Source organism: Propithecus coquereli, unplaced genomic scaffold (genome assembly GCF_000956105.1).
Source record: "Propithecus coquereli isolate 6110/MARCELLA unplaced genomic scaffold, Pcoq_1.0 Scaffold295, whole genome shotgun sequence".
Classification (NCBI taxonomy): Eukaryota; Metazoa; Chordata; class Mammalia; order Primates; family Indriidae; genus Propithecus; species Propithecus coquereli.
In genome coordinates, this window is record NW_012148563.1 from 4,479,765 (window position 1) to 4,499,312 (window position 19,548).

General features: G+C 52.6%; 1 protein-coding gene across 2 annotated transcripts in view; it reads right to left on the bottom strand.

The window, feature by feature from the left end:
* The window catches only part of HDAC4 (histone deacetylase 4), a 113,173-nt gene that overhangs the window by 85,007 nt on the left and 8,618 nt on the right, over positions 1-19,548 (bottom strand). For both annotated transcript variants that reach the window (XM_012648867.1, XM_012648868.1), the window contains exons 2-3: positions 15,217-15,367; positions 4,236-4,356 (exon numbers count right to left, since the gene is read on the bottom strand). In XM_012648867.1, coding sequence (XP_012504321.1) covers positions 4,236-4,356; positions 15,217-15,367 — 272 coding nt within the window. The remainder of the gene's footprint in view (positions 1-4,235; positions 4,357-15,216; positions 15,368-19,548) is intronic.

The following is a 19,548-nucleotide window of genomic DNA, read 5'->3' on the forward strand; positions in this document are numbered from 1 at the left end:
CAACTCACACCTCACACCAACTCACACTCCACTCACACACCTACTCACACTCACCTCACACTCCACTCACCTCACACCTACTCACACTCACCCCATACCAACTGACACTCACCTCATACTCCACTCACCTCACACCTACTCACACTCACCTCACACCAACTCACACTCCATATTCACCTCACACCTCACACCTGACACTCCATACTCACCTGACACTCATCTCACACCTACTCACACCTCATACTCCACACTCACCTCACACTCCACACTCACCTCACACCTACTCACTCTCACCTCACACTCCCTACACTCAACTCACACCCAAACCCACCCATGCACACACTCATCCACACTCACCCAGACCCCCTCACGCCCACACCCTTACACCCCTAAGGGCAGGCCGTGCAGAGCTGCTCCTTCCATCTGACTCACCTGGGCCAGGAATCATCTTCCCGTTCTCCAACCTCGCACTGCCAGCCCGAGACCGGCCCACGGAGGCCAGGGCGGGACGGGGCCACACACGATCCCAGCCGGCCACGCAGTGGCCCAGACACTGCGCCTAAGGCAGCCTGGGTCTTACTCATGAGGACAGAAAAACAAATACCACTCTGTTTTCTTTCTAAACATTACCTTAACTGTAGAATAGAGCTTAACACAAGCTCAACCACTTAAATTCTAAACAACAGGCCTCTCCCATGACATCAGATTTATACTGGTGATTTCAGATAAATAAAACTGTCAGTTGGATATGTCAGCGCACTCGACAGAAAATGTAATGGGAACTCCCTGTGTCACTTAAAATTTTGTAGCAGCCACATTAAAATAAAGAGAACGGAGTGAAATTTATTTTAGTATTCTGTTTAACCCAGTATTGCCAAAATATAACCACTTCAACATATAATCACTATAAACTTATTAATGCAATATCTTACATTCTCTTTTTCGTGCCGAGTGTCCGAAATCCTGTGTTCTATAAACGCAGCAGACCTCGGTCCCGACCAGCCCTATTTCAAGTGCTCAGGAGCCACACGTGGCTCTGGGCAGCCACTCTGTACAGCGTATTCTTGCGGAGCGATTTTACAGCTGGAGTCTTTACGCAGGTGAACACCCGAGGGGTCACCGCCCCAGTGAGGACGCAGCCCTTCCCATCTGCACACTCCCCTCTGCCCTCTGCTGCCACCTCCAGTCTCCAGCCCCGACCCGCAGTCTCTCCCTGTGGATGAGTTGGGCTCTCTCCGACCCGCACACCAGCGCAGTCACTCGGACGCGCTTCGTGTCTGGCCGCTTCGTCTAGGTACGAGGAGCCTGAGATGAAGCCAAGTTGCTGCAGGTATCAGCAGTCCGCTCCGCCTTCTTGCACAGTCCTGTCCTAGTGCCTGGGGGTACCCGGTCTGCACGGCCGTTCGCCTGCTGATGGGCCCCTGGGCTGTTTCCACCCTTTGGCGTCCACAACCGTAAGAGTGCCAGTCCGTCTGTCTCGGTAAATACCTAGGAGCAGCACTGCGGGTCCTGAGGCAGGTGGACGGTTACCTTTATAAAAAACCACCAAGTGTTTCCCGGAGTGGCTGTGCTATTTAAATTCCCACAGGCAACATGTGGCGGTCGGGTCCGCCCTTCACGCCCTGCCCCACGCCTGGCCTGCCTGACTCCGGCCGCCCAGCAGATGCGGCGTGGTTGCTCGCAGAGGTTTCCATTCGCCCGCCCCCGATGACTGGTGATGTTCACCCTCCTTCCATGTGCTCACAGGCCATCTGCAGACCTGATTTTGTGAGGTGCTTGCTCGAGCCTTTTGCACGTATGTTTTTCCAGTGGGCTTGTCTTTTTATCACCGAGCTGCACGGGCTATGTATTTTGGACACGAGTAGTTTATCAGATGTATGCGTCGTGAGTCCAGCTGACCCGTGAACTGCGAGGGTGCACTTACACGCAGGTTGTTTTTGAGCAAACTTGAGTGTGCGCAAGTTTAGGTACACACAGGGGTCCTGGGACCAGTCCCCGGGGATGCCAAGGGGTGACTGCGATTCCCCACATCCCTCCAGTCTGTGACCCGCCCTTTCGTTTTCTTGGTGGAGCCATTCAAAGAGCAGAAATGTTTCAGTTTGGTGAAATCTCGTATTTCCAGTTTTGGGTTTCCAGTTGATGATTTTGGTGACTTAAGAAATCTTTGCCTATCTCTCTCTCCCAAGGTTGTGAAAACTTTCTCCTATGTTTACTTCTAGAAGTTTGATGGGTTTAAGCTTTTATACTTATGTCTATGACGTCCAAGCAAACCATCCGGTGTGGTGAGAAGCTGGGATCCAGACAGAGACCCTTCCCCGTGAAGACTCGGTTTTCTGTTGATGCTTTTGCCATCATGCAGCAAGTGAACTTGAGCGTTCGCTCCACGATGTTTGGTTTAGGGTCCTCAGATGTCGAAATAAGAAAGCTGCCACACTCAGTGAAAACAAACCCGCCCCCTGGTCGACTTCCCTGAGATCAAGTTCTTCACCCCCGCAGTTTTCACGCCCCAAAACCTCTCCAAGAAGAGGGCAGCCGCTGGCCATCAGGCCAGGGCAAGCGGCCCTGCTCCAGGGCAGACCCCTACCGTGGGCGTCCTGCTCACCAGGGATCTCCAGGAACGGCGAATCCTTCCCTCTTCGCACAGGTACTTCCCTGTTCACCTACTCCCTGGAAGCCCCACCCCCATTTCCCACCTTTCTGCAAGTTCCTTAATGCCCTGTTGCTGCCTGAGCCCACCCCTCTCCTGTGGCCTCTTGACTGGGGGGGGGACACCTCTCCCCCAGCCCTCTGCCCTCACTGCAGCCTCCGTTCCTGCCAGCCTCTTCTCCCTGCCCCACCCTCCCACCTCTTCCAAGGGGCTGGCCCAGCTGCCCCAGGCTGCAATCCCTGCTTCCTGCCACCCCACACCCTCTGCCCCGCCGCCCCTGGCCTGCCTCCCCGAGAACCACTCCTTCTCTGAAGCCTCCTTTTGCTGCCCCAAGAGCCCCCAAACCATGGCCCACACCCTCAGGTTCCTCCATCCTCTCCCAGGCCTGGAGCCTCCCCTCCCCCGCTTCTCCTTCCGCCCTTCCTGCTTGAGCCCGGGGACACCACCCGAACTGCACCCACACTCTGTCCTCTGCCTCTCTGCCTGGCAGCCCTCACCCCACCCCGACCAGTGGGACAACAGAGCTTTCCCACAAGTCCAGTGGCGGACAGTCTCCAGCGGGGAGACCACGGACCTGCCCACCAGCAGGACCTAAAGCGTGGCTGGCCGCCAGCACTTCCGCGACCCCTCCGCTCTCGGGTCGCACTGCCTCACTGCGCTCACGCTGCTTTCCAGGGGCCGCTGCTGCCTCACTCTGCTCTGTGCGGTTTTGTCGCAAATGCCAGCAGCGCGTTCCGGCGAGAGCCCAGCTTCAGCGCACCTGTGACATGCAGTAGCCACCAAGAGCCGAGGCGCAGGGCGGACAGCCTGCGAGTGTCTGCGTCCTGCTGCGCTAACTACTGGCATCCACTGAAATAAACGGCACCACTTCCATGGCTTTGGTCGTGTTTTACTACGATAGTTGCCCATTTTTAGGCTCAAAAATAGCTAAATTTTTTCCTGATGAAATTTCTGGCTGCATTTTGATTTATGAAAACTACCCCACGGGTTTTTCTTAGAAACGAGATGACCCTGAGAGCAGCAGAAAACTGTATGCCAAAGCAAACACCTGTCACCTCTGACAATCGTTAAAGCCACGTAACTCAGCCACTCCGCTCCGGCCCGGCCCGTTAACCAGGCCCGGGAAGATGGTCCCTCAGTCGGCACGTGGCTTCCTTCACTTCTTAGACCAAACGGGCTCTTTTGTGGTCTCTGTTAATTACGTAGGCTCTGGCAGAGGCCTTGGTATAAAATAATAAAAATACCAAAGTGCTCAATAACTTGCCTAAGAACCGATGAGACATTAGGCAGAAATGCTGCAGATTCGCACAGATGATTTAGACCAGAGTTCCAGTTTAAGCGGCTCCTGTTGTGGCCGGAAAATGGCACAAAAAGCCAAGAATCATGACAGGCACCACCAGCCCTCGGAGCATCCCTCATTTCCTCCAAAGATGGGCCCATCCCGTGTGGGCAGCCACCCTGTCCGGGATCCCCAGACCTCACCCTGCCACCCGCCTTAGACGGCAAAGAGCTGGGTCCGCTCAAATCCACCGCCACGTCATGTGGTCGCCACGTCACCGGGTCCGGATGTCGCCGCACCCCCACTTACCCGTACCAGTACCGAGGGTCGCTGGAGATGCAGGGGTTCAGGTTCCGGTGGGCCAGAGCCTTCTTCTTATTGAGGACAAACTCTTGTAACTTCATCTTCACTTCTGTGCTGGCCACGGCACCTGTGAGGGAAAAAGCACAGTGGTGGGTGACGTGTGGCCCAGGGCAGCAGTGCCGGGCGACAGAGCTCCAGAGGGGAGAAAGGGACAGAGATGGATGGAGGCTGTGATTCTGCAAACGTCCCTCAACATCAGGGAAGGCAGGGAGGGTTTTAACAGGGGTCTTCTTCCCATCTAGATTTCTACAGAATCGCATTCTATTCGGAATGCAGATTTGATCATCAGAAAGATTATAGTTAGCTGACACAAAACCCACTTCCGAAGGCAGTTCTAATACTCTCACATAAAGAACACTCTGCACCTGTTGCTGGCAGGGCGGCGGTTTCACTCCTGCCCCTGCAAAGCATCTAGGAGAGGCTTGTGCAACAGAGCAGCTCGCGCACGGCCCGCGGTGACAGGGACAGAGCCCCTCGCAGCAGGCCCATGTGTAACACCTGGCAACCCACGGCCAGGTCTGCTCCAGCAGCATCGGGGGGCGCTTCTGTCCCCGCCGGCCTGGCAATGGCTTCCTCAGGCAAAGGGGGTTTCGCCAAGTCGGACCAAAGTCGAGAGCCTGTGCTTTGTGGTTTCCGTGTGCTGGTGGCGACTGTTTCTCAAAGCCCCGTTTGAGAAATAGAAACAAAGACCCAAAACCCCTGCCCAGTAACAGCACCTGAACACAAGTCCCGTCAGCGTTTACGCTGCGGCCTCAGAGCCACGACTGCACCGCGCGGCGCTTTTACATACACCAACTCGGGAAAACCTCAAGTGTTTTCCCTGGTGTTGCGCAGTATCCAAACAGAATTTTGGATGGTCCAAAACACACTTCACGAGGCGAGTGGAGCACGGTTCACAGAACCACGTCCTGACCGGGAGGCATTTCTTGCTGTTGGAAACCACGTAGCGATGAGCATTTATGAATAGACAACATCTACCATATTTAGAATAACTTGCTTACGAAAGATTAGAAAAACGACCGCATCCAAGAAACTTAATATCATATAATCCTTGAAACATCTTGCTAAAGGGCTTCCAAAACGTCTCTCCACACTGACCACCGGGCACCATCCCGTGCGCCTGCACCAGCGGCTCGGGCCTGCCGCTCCCACGCAGGACCCGCTGGCCTAGACGCGGCTGTGGGCGGCATACCGGTGTCCTGAGAACCCCTGGGCACGACCTTGCTGTTCTCTCTTGTGATGTACGTGACGTCCTTGGCTTATCTGTCCTGGGGGGTCTTTCTGTGACGTGTGTGGCGGTGGTGGCACTGCCGTGGGTCTGTGTGTTTTGCAGTTTTACCCGTCGGAGCTGCGTGGCTTCTCTTACAATGATGAACTTACGGAGAGCCTCCCAGAGCACGCTAGCTCTGGCACGGTCCGGACACGTAAAGCTATAAATAGCAGTCCTCGTTCCCCAGTCGTCGATGAAGGACACGGACTGGTCAGGTGACTCTCAGCTGAGGCTGCTTCACTTGCCAGGTGTCACCGGAGCCCCAGAGCGCGGCTCTTGGCGGTTTACGTGTGTGCGCGATCACCCCGTCTCTCGTTTCCTTTTAAAGCCTGGATGTTGTAACATTCAAATGCTTGTTTTTATGAAGTTATTCCAGTTTTTCCTCTGTGATTTCCCCCATTTCCTTGAAGCATTGCAATTCACTGAAAAACCCTTCATTGGTTTTTAATCATTTTTATTTCATCCCTGTTGTTCAGGAGTCGAGTTTTCATTCATTTAGTTATTTGCTAATATTTTTTTCGTGACTCACTCTGATGTGCCTGAGATGGATTTTAGTGTACGAGGTTCTGTGGATACTTGGAAATTGCTAATAAATCGTTAACATCACCAGAGAAATTTATATTTTCACTACCACCTTATCACACACCAAATGCATCTGTTAGCGCTCACAGGTGGCACTTTGCTCAGTCACACGCACTTCCGCGCACCGCACACACCGTCCTGCCGCGGCTACGGTGCGTGGACGAGGGTCAGCAGCAACGAACTCCGGGAAAGGGTCCACCAAGGCTGCGGGAGCGCGGAACGCACCACCAGGACACACAGGGAGAGGTAACTGCACCGACGCCAGCGCGGGCTCCGCAGGGTCCGTCATGACGCACCAGGCTCGCTCTCGGGGCTCCTCGGGGTCTCGGGAAACCACCTCGCTGCTCAAGAAGAGAAGCTCTCGTGCGGCCCCTGAGATCTTGCTGTTGAGGACACTCTGCGTCACGTAGGCTGTGACCACGGCGGGCGCTGCCGGGGGTGGGGTGGGGGACACGGGAGGGATCCCCGGATCAGGCGACAGAAGTGGTGACCGAATCTGCAACATCGCTTCCAGCTGCCCAGCCTTGGTTGGACCTGAAATTCGCTGTCAGCACTTCCAGCCTGGCTGTCTGTCCGTCTGTAGTGCAGCTGCCAGGAGACCACGTGCTGACGGCGATGCCCGGTCCGCTCCTAACCTTCCCAGACACACGGCCGCCGGCGCTCCCGAAAGACCCGTGGCAGCGAGCTGCCAGCTTTGGAAAGAGACCCCAGACGTTCGCCGACCGAAGGGCTGGCTTATAAATACACAAAGTTGTCGCCATTACCACAGTAACCCGGGAAACGCCAGGTGTCGGGGAGACAGGTGAGCAAAAAGGACACAGCGGAGTGACTCAACACGCACCGAGCAAATCTGCCAGGAAGTGCACGAAATACGCTTCGCTCCACCGATGAAAGAAGCGAAAGGAGTAGCTCCGATTTTTACACTGATGACGGCTTTTTCCTTTTAACCGCCATCCCCCAGTGCTGCTGGTGGGGTGGGGAAGCAGTCACAGTGCAGTCATGACAATGATGGAGACCCAAGTGCCAGAGGGCATGACCCCAGGGCCCTGCCCAAGTGCTGCTCCCTGTGTGGAGGACACAAGGCAGGACGGGCAGAAGAGCTCTCAGGGCACAGGCTGGGGACGCCCCTCACGATTTTCCAGTAAACCAAACCTGGGTGCTAGTTAAGCCCCGCCTCCTCAAAAAGGTAGGTTCCAGAAACACGACAGGCATGAACATGGACCCACTTTCCCTTTCCGGGAGAGCGCAGGCCCTCCAGGAGCAGAGCGAACAGCGCACCCCGTGCTTGTGGAGTCCCCGAAAACTCCACCCTCTCCCCACCCTGGCGACACCGCAGTGGCCCTGCCTGGCTCCCCACGGCCACCACCAGCCCGGCACCTACGCTGGCTCCCTCCACGCAGGGGAGGTGGGTGTGGCCGGAGCTCCTGGGCCTCGGCAGTGAACACAGTGAACAGGATCGTGGGGCCGCAGCTGCCTTTGTTAAGCATGGAGGAATCTTCTTTCATTCTTTGGACTTTACTAGAACTCGAAATTTAAGAGGCTGAGTCTGACCCTAGCCTGCTCCTCTACTTCTGGGTACGTATTTACCCACCCCCGTCCCCCACTTCTGGTAATATAAGCATCTGTCCACAGATTTCCCCACTTAAATGAAGGCTCTAGAATCAAAAAACACACTCAGTAAATAGATAGCACACTTCTCTGCATTTTACTTTGCTTTGTCACTTAACTCACATTGTCATCCGTCCTCCTGAAAGATGTGTATGGAGACCCCACTGGGTGATGGGGAGGGAGGGAGGAAGAAAAGAGAAAGATTTTCACACTGGGTGGCAGAACAGCCCTGCAGAAAAGCTGAGCAGGAAGAGGGACCGAGACAAGTGGTGCGGGCGCAGGCGGAGCACGGCAGCCAGGGCTGCTCCCCCACGCGGGCACGGCCACGGCCCCGGCCCCAGCAGGCTGAGCAGCGCCGTGGGCCCCTGGACAAGGTGACTCTGGATGAAAAATCTGCCACAGATTTCTGCGTGGCTTCTGCCTGGGACAACTGATTTACATCCGCCCCCGCCCCACTGGCCTCCGAGGAAGGCTCGACCGCACAGGGAGACAAACAATTGCTCTCAGGATCAGGTGTTCGGCCCATCAACGCCAGCCTCCTGCGTCATTTTTAAACAAAGTGAAGGGCTTTCCTCAAGTGACTGCACTGTGTTCCCGAAAGGCCGTGCTTGTAAATAGCAGTGAAAACACCCACTTGTAGTCGGGCCACACTGCTCAGAAGGCAAACACTGGCCGCCTCTTGGATCTTTTCCTTTGAGTTTGTGTTAAAAGACAGCGTATCTTAGATTCCCAAACGTAGTTAACCTAAGTAAACACTAGGCTGATTGAAGACAGTGTGTTCATGCTAAACGTGACGGAAACTGCCACAAATTCTAAGCATTTGCTATTCTTTCAAACTAACGGCGTTATTTGGTGTCAATAAATAAAAGTGAAGAATTATTTAAATTTAAAAGTGCTGCAAAAGTTTTTAAGCATAACAAAACTTTTTTGAAGAATTGTTTAAATTTAAAAGGGCTGTAGAAGTTTTTAAGTGCAACAAAACTTTATATTAAACATTCAATAAGAAAGTCATTTTAAAAATCCAAGAAGCTGAACAGGCTCAAAAACTGGAGATGCCTCGTGTCATTTGCATTTGCCCCCACAAACGCTCTTTAAGCGGCATAACAAGAATCCCTTCACGGGGGAGATGCCGGCCCCTGGCCCGCTTACATAAGAGCCCCCGAGCGGCGTCCCCCACGGCGGCCGGCCGGCCCTGCGTGCTCACCGCAAGACCACACTCCGAGGGCCGCGAGGCCCCACCAGCTTGCCAAGTACCTGACTGTGCACAGTTTATTATTAATAATAAAACCTGACCACCCAAATCCACAGAGCGAAAACCACCAGGGCTGGAGAGGAGCACAGAACATTCCGGTGCTCCAGTTAAGGGTGGACGGCGCTTAGCATGTAGTGCAGAGATTGTTTTTGACTCGTAAATGGACCCAAAACGTTTTCTGAAGTCAAATCTTTGCATATTCTGTGAGCCCTGAGGTGATATTTTCATTGGAAGGGTCTGGCAAACTATGAGGAAGTGATTTAGACTAAGCTGCTTTTTAGCAATCTGAAGAACTGCTATTTGTCGGCTGGCCGTGGTACGAGTCCACGAGCTGATACCTAAAATTTAAACTTTGATTCCCTGATAAACAACTATTTTCCCTACTCCAGAGAGAAGTAAGTAGGCAGGACACACGCAGAGGTAAAATGAACCACAGAAGGGGAAGGACCCGGGTCGGAGCCCCTGCGTGGGCCCCGCGTTGGCACCCGGCCTGCAACTCCGGTCCCCTGCAAGTGCCAGGCACCACAGCACCGGCGGTGCAACAGGGACGTGGCCAGAGCCCTCTCGGGGGCTCCTGTGCGCGCCGTGTGCTCTTGTCTAGGGAGCCGGTTTTCTCAGGTGGAAAGCAGCCGCCCGAGTAGGCCACACCTGGCAGGTGAGGGGCTTCTGGGATAATCAGGTTCCTAGCACAGGGGGCCAGAGGACCCGCTTAGACTCCCCGCCCCCAACCTGGACAGCACCCTGGGATGACCCCCGCAGTTTGAGAGATGAGAATACAGACACCCAGACCCAGGTCAGGTCATCAGAACGCTGCAGGGAGATTTGCGAGCCACAAACACCACATCAGTCCAGTGCCGAGGGGGCCCAGTCTGTACGCAAAGGCCCAGGGCCCCAGTATCCAACCACGTCTGCAACTCGACTTCTCCGCAGGGCCTGCGGCCGCCACATCTGGAATCTCCCCTGCGTGGGCGACCACGGAGCGAGTCAAGGCATCGTCTCCTCTAATCAGCCACAGGAACTGGGCACATCATTCAGACTCCGTATTTATTTTTACATATTGGCACAAAATTTAGATAGAGCGTGGAGTAAAACCTCTCACATGCGTTCTTCCTTTAAACTCTATCAAAGTGAAAAACATTCGAAGTGCATTTATTGCTTCAAGAGCAAAACGGGTAAGTGCAATACTTCCACAAATTGAAAACTGCAATAATTGATAATTGTAAGTGTTAGTTTTATGTGTAAAGACAATTGCTAAGAACTCATGAATAGTTAAACAGAGAAATAAACTAAAAATTGAGAGAGTGCTTTAGCTATATACTCTTAGGGAAAATGATATATCTTTGAAAGAGCAAATATTTATAAAATGCACACATATAGGTATAATAATATAGATTAGATTATATTCCAATTATAATTTAGAATTGTTAATAGTTTGGTATAATATTCATTGCATTCAAAATAAACTTACAAATTGAATTTATTTGATAGTTATTTTTCTTTTAGAACACAAGGATTTCAAAAACAAAAAAAATCCTATTTGAAAATATTAATACTTCAAATCTAATGAGGATTAATTAAAAACAAAATGTCAGTTTTGCAGCCGGGCACGGTGGCTCATGCCTGTAATCCCAGCACTCTGGGAGATAGAGGTGTGAGGATCGCCTGAGGTCAGCAGTTCGAGACCAGCCTGAAAAAAAGGGAGACCCTGTCTCTACACAAAGTATAAAAAAGTAGCTGGGCAACTAAAAACAGAAAAATTAGCCAGGTGTGGTGGCATGCACCTGTAAGTCTCAGCTACTTCGTAGGCTGAGGCAGGAGAATCGCCTGAGCCCAGGAGTTTGAGGTTGCTGTGAGCTAGGCTGACACCATGGTACTGTAGCCCAGGTGACAAAGTGAGAATCTGTCAAAGAAAAAAAAAAAAAAGAGTCAACTTTGCAATTTAAAAATTACATAAAGGCAAATCCCCAAACCAAAATATATTCTTTCATTGCAGACATAATGAAGAATGTAAACAGTATAAAGAGAGAAAAAGAACAGGAAGTTAGGAAAACTGAAGTACTCCAAGCACATTTTATTCTCAATAACATAACTTTAAGAATTTTTGCTTCAGGTAATTCTAACCAGGTAATTAAATTAAACCTACTGGGAATGGTCAGAAGATCTGGACAAAATATCAGAACCTTCTGTTTCAAGACACAGAGGGCAGCTATGGCAGCGTGGGGACAGGGCCACCGCCAGGGAGCGGAGCCACAGAGCACTGAGCCGCCCGTGTAGCCTTTGCTCCAGAGACACCGTGGATTTGAGAAGAGGCAGTTGACAGGCCAGGGCCACAAAAGCAAAGGACCCCAATAAACCACACAGGCCTTTTGTGGGACCCCAAAGGACTACACCTTATGAGTAAGGATGGCCAAGAACAAACTGCCCCTCAGAAGGCCCGACACCCAACTCCAAATGAGCTCAAAGCGTGACTAGATTAAAACGATTAAGGAGTTTTCGTGCCTCTGGTCAACTACAAGAAGCAAAACAAGATGCGTATAAGGGAACATATCACCATTCCAGATTCCACGGCATCCCTATAGCTTGTTGTACATACAGCCAGATGCGCAACCCGAAACATCCAGGTGTACGGGGACACAACTTGACGAAAAGAAACCGAGAGAAACGATAGGAAAAATCTAGCCAAAGCCTCAGATAATGGTCTTTTCACAGACTCTAAAGTAATTCTGCTATTGCAGAGAAAAAATAAGATTGAGAAATTCTGTGGGAAACTAAGAAAAAAGAGCCAGATGAAAATTTTAGAACTGAAAATCAAATAAATTTTAAGATCCAATATATGAGTTTAAAAGCTGATCATTTTGCGGGTTAAGTGCAAATTACTAAAGTGGATGACAGATCAGAAGAAAACAGCCCAGACCTAAGAAAAGAGAAACAAAAGAACATACACACACAGAAAAAGAACCTAAGAAATGCAGAAGACACGGAGAAGTAATCTAACACACGTGGTACTGAAGTCCCAGAGAGATTAAATGGAGAGGGTGCAATTTGCGGAAATGAAAGTTAAGAATAATGAGCTCTAAGAATTCACAAAAGTATTAAGAAAAGATTTAAGAACTATGAATTACAAGCAGAATAAATGAAAACAAAAGAGGCCACAAACACTTCAGAATTAAACTTTAAAACACCAAAGACAAAGAGAAAATTGTAAAAGTAGCCAGAGAAAAGATTATCTCCAACAAAGGAACAACAGAGCTGACAGCTAATTTTTGGAGATTAACAATGGAAGTCAGAAGATAATGGAACGGTATCTTCAAGGTGCTGAAAGAAAATACACGCAAACCTCGAATTCTCCACTCAGTAAAAATAACCTTCAAAGATTAATGTAAAATCACATCTTAGACAAAAATGGAAAGGATTCATCACCATTAGACCTGCATTAAAGCGAATATTGAAAGAACACCATAGATGAAGGTTCAAACATACAGAAATGAATAAAAACTGGCAAGGGTAGATGTTTGAGTAAATTCTGGCTGTATAAAATAATAATAACAATGTCTTCTGAGTTTTAAATGTAAGTATAAATACAGGTCAAAATAGTATATAAGTTGGGAGTTAAAGTATTTCAAGACCCTTGCACTGTCTGGGAATAGGCAAAGGCACTGATTCGGATTAGACTCTGATGGCTTGAAGACGGCTGTTGCAGTCCAAGGCTGCTCGGTAGAGGAATGGTAAACAGTGATTAACTACCACGCTGGCAGAAAAGAAAAAAAATCAGTATAAAAAAATCTAAATAAAGAAAAGCAAGAAAAGGCAATCAGAATAGTTGGGGTAATTAGAATTCACATTGTAGAATGATGGAATAAAGCACATACATGTTGATAATTACATTAAACATAAGCAGAACATACCAACATTGTCAGACTACACATCAAAACTGTGGGATGCAGTTAAGGTTGCATTTGGAAGGAAATTTGTAGCTGTAAATGCATGTGTTGGAAGAGAAGTTGGAATCAACGATCTAGGTATCTCTCTAATAAAGCCAGAAAGGGAACCACAAATTAAACCCAAAGAAAATAGAAGATAAAACAATAAAAATAGTAGAAATTAATGAAACAGATATTCAACAGACAACTTTCATAAATCCAAAAGCTAGTTCTTTGAAAAGACCGATAAAATTGACACGCCTCTGGAGAGACGGACCCAGAAAACCAAGAGCAAAGCAAAACAATAACAGAAAAAGAGACAGCACAAATAATCAATTAAACCGTCACGGAGATATTGCCAGAGTCTCTATTTTGTGGTCCTGTAAGCATTATATGTGTTTTATAAATATTTCCTTTTATCTACTCAATATTAATTGGTGGGAATGTAATGTAAATTAATACGATCTCTCTGGAAAGCAGTATGGAGTTTCTCAAAGAACTAAACACAGACGTACCATCCGATCCAGCAACCCCCTGCTGGGCATCTCCCCAAAGCAAGAGAAATCCTCACATGGAAGACGCCTGCGCGTGTATGTTCATCACGGCGCCACTCGCAAAGACACGGAATCAGCCTAAGCTTCCCCCGGTGAATGAGTGGATAAAGAACATGTGTACACACATACCATGGAGTACCACTCAGCCATAAAAAGAATGAAATAACGTTCCCTGCAGCACCCTGGAGGAACTGAAGGCCATCGTCCTAAGCGAAGTATCTCAGGAACAGAAAATCAAATGCCACATGTTCTCGCTTGTAAGTGGGAGCTAAACAGCGGGTACAAACGGACACACAGAGTACAGTGGAGACACTGGCCACTCCAGGAGGTGGGTGGGGAGGGACGTGAGGGGTGACAAGTCACCTACTGGGTACAATGTGCACCGTTTGGGTGATGGGTACGCTGAAGGTCCAGACTTCACCTCTACACGATATAGACACATAACAAAACTTTCACTTGTACCCTCAAAATCTATAAAAAATAAAAAATACATTAAAAAATAATATTAAAGGGTGAAGATTTCAAAAACCTTTTAGAATACAATGAAAATACTAAGAAATACTGCAGGTCACAGATAAACTATTGTCATTAAATCGCACGGCACGTCCTTCCCCCGCGCCCACATCGGGGGCTTCCGCGGTATGAAAAGATGCCAACGACAGCCTCGTTGCGTCTCTGCGAGGAGGCCTATGCACCGAAGCCCGGGCCGCCATCAGTCTGCAGAGCAGGGGCCTCCAGCGACACGGCCCGGCTCCCCCCTGCGACGGAGGAGGTGTGCAGACGCTTCTCTTCTTATTGACGAGCATTAGAAGAGTAAGCTGCCCCCCACTCCTTCGCAGGGATCCTGTCACCCGCGGGAAATGCATGCCTTGCCTTATTTCCAGTATTCCCGCGGCACGAGTGAGTTCCACGGAGCCTGCACTCTGCTCCGGTGATTAGGCCCTGGGCGTGTCACTTAAAATAACAGGTTATCAACGGAAAGAACACAAATACACACCAGGCCCAGGGTTCCGGTAAGTCAAAATCTGGGGGTGATGCTGGGAGCAGACTCCCCATGCTGGAGCCGGCACCCGTGGGGACACGCCGGCTCCGGCAGCACTGTGACCGTCCACTGGGAGATGCGTCACTCTGATTTTTCACATGAGGAATCAGTAAGTAGAACAGTCACCTGGCTAGTATCGAGTTCCAGCTTCCCTTAGAAGAAAACAGACCACAGCCATGCCGGCCTTCAGATGCACAAGCACAGCCAACACATGAGGCAAAAACTAGGGTCAGGAGAGCAAACGCGGTGTAGCTTCTGTCCCTTCAGCCACGGGTTGTCTTGCAAGCTGACACCTGCTTTTACAGCACTTACAAAATGCTCCCAGAAGAAAGTACTTTGAAACCTTTAGGGCAGAACCCACAGATGAAAATGCGCTATGCATCTGGTGTGGTTTATGGTTTTTAATACTTTTAAGTCTACGAGGAGTACTGCCAAACAGTCTCCAAAACAGCTGCATGCCCCTGGCTTTGGCAGTACTGAATCCTGCAACCCCGGATAAAGATAAAGCCACGGACTCCGGTTCACCTCTAAAGCTGAACATGGGGGACCTGAAACACAGAAACAGAGTGACACTGACTGTCCCTACTGGGGGCGGGTGCCACCCCTGGCCTGCTTCTGGTGAACCCAGCACAGGCGACTAGGCGAGAGCCACTGTGGCCAGGCCGCACCGCCCGGCCCCCGCGCCCGCCCCGCACTCACTCTCTTTGCCCTTCTCCTTGTTCTTCAGCTGCTGCAGCTTCTGCTCCCGGTGCTGCTTCTCCAGCTCCTGCTCCTGGCGGTGCCGCTCCAGCTTCCGCTGGTGCTCCAGCAGCTCCTGCTGGTGCTTCATGGCCAGCATCTCCTGCTGTTGCTGCGGGAGAGAGACAGATGTCAGAACTCAGACTCCAGACAGGCGACCCCACGGATGCCAGGAAACCAGCCCGGGCCCCGCACGTCTGCCCTGTGCCACCACGGACCCCACTCTTGTCTTCATGGCCCAGTTTCGGCCCAGAAGAAAAATAGGCACTGCCTGAGACCCTAAATGTCCTCTAACCTCTTAAGTGGTAAACATGAAAGTAAAAGCCCTTGAAGTGCTAGAAGAAAACATGCACTGACAGCTGAGTAATCTTGCGAGCTGGCAATGCCTTTCTGAGAATGGCACGAAAGACAGTGTGACACGGTACCCCCACTTGGGAAGCTGCCTGGCACTTTCTCGCAAAGTTAAACACACATTTGCCGTAGGACGGAGCAGCCCCATCCCTAGCTACCTGTCCAAGTGCCGCGGGAGCACATCGCAGACACCTATACAAGGAAGCACATGGCTACTTTAGGCACAGCCCAGCCTGGACGCCACCCGTGTCCCTCAACGGCGAGCACATGGACAGTCCATGTGCACAGGAGAATCACACAGGAGAACACTACCCAGCCATAAGATAAACGTGGATATACGAGGAAACAGTGATGGATCACCAACAGGCAAACACACGGGTGTTGGCACAAGGCGTGTGGGAGAGAGCAGAGCAGAGTCGACACTGGAAGGCCATGTGGCTGGCTGGCCCTCCCAGCCCCTGGGTTCCGATCCTTGGTCAAATCAGTGGACGTGGAACCCAAAACACAAAGGGCTGACTGTATTTATATCGAGTTATAGAACAGGAAAAACTAATGTACAACGATGACAACCAGAAGAAGGCTGCCTCTCGGGGTGAGGCAGGAGACTCAGGCAGGAGGGAATGCTCCAGGTGCTGAACTTTCTGCCCTGTGCAGCTGGAGTTTGCAGGGAGCCCACAGCTGTCAAAACACCCCAACGGCACACTCGAGAGCTGCGCATTCTGTTGTGCATAAATTACGTCTCGTATTTCAAAAAATGACAGAGTTGACTACATTAAAATTTTTGTCTTTATTTAAATAAAAATTAAAATGCAAAAGGTAAATGAGGAACACTCTTTGTCATGTTAATGACATGCAAGTAAACTACAGGTAAACGGTTACCAACTACTAAGAACATGGTAAGCAGTCCACTGGAAAAGGGGGGCCGGAGAGAACAGGACCGGCCTGGGCAACACAGCAAGACCCGTTCCTACAAAACATTAAAATATTAGCCAGGCGGGGTGGCACCTGCCTGTAGTCCCAGCTGCTCGGGAGCTGGAGGCAGGTGGATCACCTGAGCCCAGGAGTTCGAGGCTGCAGTGAGCCGTGACAGTGCCACTGCACTCCAGCCTGGGTGACAGAGCAAGACCCTGTCTCTCTTAAAGAAAAAAAAATCAACGGGGAAAAATGTTCAACCTCAACACTAGCAACCAAATCCCATTTTCACTCTGTACTCGGCCCAGCGCTGACAAGAGTGTGGGCACGGTCCGGTTAACCAGCACCCCCGGGGGGCAGCCACCAGCACCCATCGACTTTCTCAGGATTGGGCGTAGGCTCGTGGTCCCCGTGCGTGTTCTCGTCCTCCCTCCCGGGGCTCCGGCTCCCACACAGCCCTGGCCAGCACGGAGGAGCGCGGGCCCAGCACGGAGGAGCGCGGGCTCAGTACGAGCCGCCCGCCTGCGAGAGCCTCCCCGCACCTCCCAGGGCAGGCTGGGCGCCGCTCCGCCTCGGCCCCTCCGCTGTCCCTGGAGCTCACACATTGCCAGTCCCATCTCCTGTGGGCTGTTTATAGCGGTCTTGCTCGCTTTGTGGAAGGAAGAGGGGTGGGGGCAGAAAGCGGGGTAAGCTGGCAACCAGAGTGGCCCCCAGAAGCTTCCGCGGGAAGCGAAGCACACAGGCGGGCTCGGAGTGGGGCTTCCGCCACCGGCAGTGCTGCCTGTGGGTGAGGCTCAGGCCACGGAGAGGATAAGCCGGGGGCAGCGGGTGAGCGTGCGAGACAGACCTCACCCCGGGCCCCAGTGTGACTGCCTGGGCACGTCGGACTGACGCCCACGGGGCGGTGCGGCACCTCGCGCTCTCGTCTGTGCTCTCCGGGGTTCTCTGATGTACGCGCCTCACTTCAGAGCAACAGGCTGTAACTAAGGAAATAAAAGTGGACCAAAGGTAAAGAAAGAAAAACAGACTGAAAGGATCAGGAAACGCAGGACGGCCTGCGCAGTGTGGGCCGGCGGGGCCACTACCTGAGGCCCCCACGAGACGGGCTGGGGGAGGCGGCCCCAGGTCTCGGCTGAACCGCCCGCTGCTGCCAACAGTCGCCACCGTGAAGAGGCAGGAGCGCCGGCTTGCGTGTGCACCCGTGTGTGCGAGAGCGTGCCACGGAACCGCCCCTCTCTGTGGGCACGGACCCTCACGCTGACGCTGACAAGGCCGTGAGAGTGGGCGGCGTGCACCCAGGAACATCTCCAAGTTTCTGCTGGGCCCTTCTTCGGAGGAGGGGCCTGAGCGACCAGCGGGTTCTGTGCCCCCTGCTGCGCCCACCGCACCAGCTCCAGGTGGCTACCGCGGCCCTCCCCGCGGAGAGGCTGGTGGTCCAGCCCCTGCTTCCAGAGCGGTCTGGGCCACAAGGCAGGCCTGGCCGGGGAACGTCCCTGGCTCAGGTCTGCAGGGGATGAGCAGTGGCCCCAGCAGCGGCTTCAATCCGCCTCCTGGGCCTCGCGTCCCGGATCTGTCTGCTGTCCCAGTGCTGAGTCACCACCCATCTCCAGCATCAGCGGCTCGTAAATGAGGAATCGGAGCACAGGCTGCTCAGAGCCTCTTCCTAATAAAGATGCCACATGCCCCTCACCCATCACGTCTGCGGCTTGTGTGAAATCCAAATCGCGTCACCACAACGTTAAAGAAACGTAACATCGGCCGTGTAATTTTATAAGGTACAAATTCTCACTCTTCCGTTCGCTCAATAAAGCCTACAGCCCGGTCATGGGAACAAAGGTTCACGCCGGCGGAACCACATGCAGCTCAACTTAGAAGAAACCGCCAACAACCACGGACAAGCAAAGCAAACGCGACTGCCGGCTCACAAAGGCCCCACGCGTGCGCAAGGACGTGCCGGCGGGCCCCAGCGGCCAGCCAGAGGGAGGATCCCGGACACCCCGCCCTCGGCTGTGACACCTTCGACAGACAGCTCTAGAGGGAGGCTGAGCACTGCAGCTCCAGCCTATCCCGCCATGGCGGCTGTGCCACCGTGGCAGGCACCCCATAGCCAGCGTCCCCAGCCCGCCACCCTGCTGCTGCGGAGGCAGCCTGGATGGCAGAGCCCCCACGGTGGGACCTCGGGCTGCAGCCAGGACTCCCAGTCACACCTGCGGCCACACAGTGAGGATGTGGCAGGACAGAGCGAGTCCCAGGGACAAGGCTCTCCCCGAGGGACGGCTGCTCGGCAGGCGTCCCTCACAGCACAGACGGCGGGAGAGCTGCGGGAGGGAGGGAGGCAGGACGGTGATAAGGGGCTCACACCACGCCTGGCAGCCGCGTGTGTGGGAAGAGCCAGGAAAAGGCCACCAGGGCTGGGCTCCCAGCTTACCGCCCACTGAGAGGTCCAGGGCACCAGGAGTCTGGCCTAAGATCTTCCTACGGAAGAAAACTTAACATTTCCAGCAACCAACCCACAAGAACTTCTGGAGGACAGAGGAACAGAGATGAGCAGGCGTTTTCCACGCCCTTCACTTGGGCGGCGCTGGCCTCAGCGGGCTTCACGACGGCCCGGCCACGGAGCCCGGCTCTGCCCGCTGCTGTGCGGGAGGCGCCCTGTGCCTCAGTGTAGCGGCAGGACCCGTCCGGGAGCCGCTGCGAGGACTGAGCCAGCTGGTATCGGAAAAGCGCTCCCAGAGGCTGGCACTGAGCGCTCACCCGCGCTCCTGGGCACCACCATCATCGGACTTTCACTTTCGAAAGACGGCTGGAGAGGCTGGCTCTAGTGGACGCTAAATGTCAACCTGAGATAAAAACGAGGCCGCCCGCAGCCTCTGGGGAGATCGGGCACAAGCGACTGGAAGGCCAGACTGAGTCCCGACGTCACTTGTCGCCAGTAACAACACCACAGTCAATACGGCCGGGTTGAGCAGGGGCGGGCGCCAGCCTCCGCGCTGGCACAGCCGGGCCTGCTTGAGTTCAGTTTAAGAACTT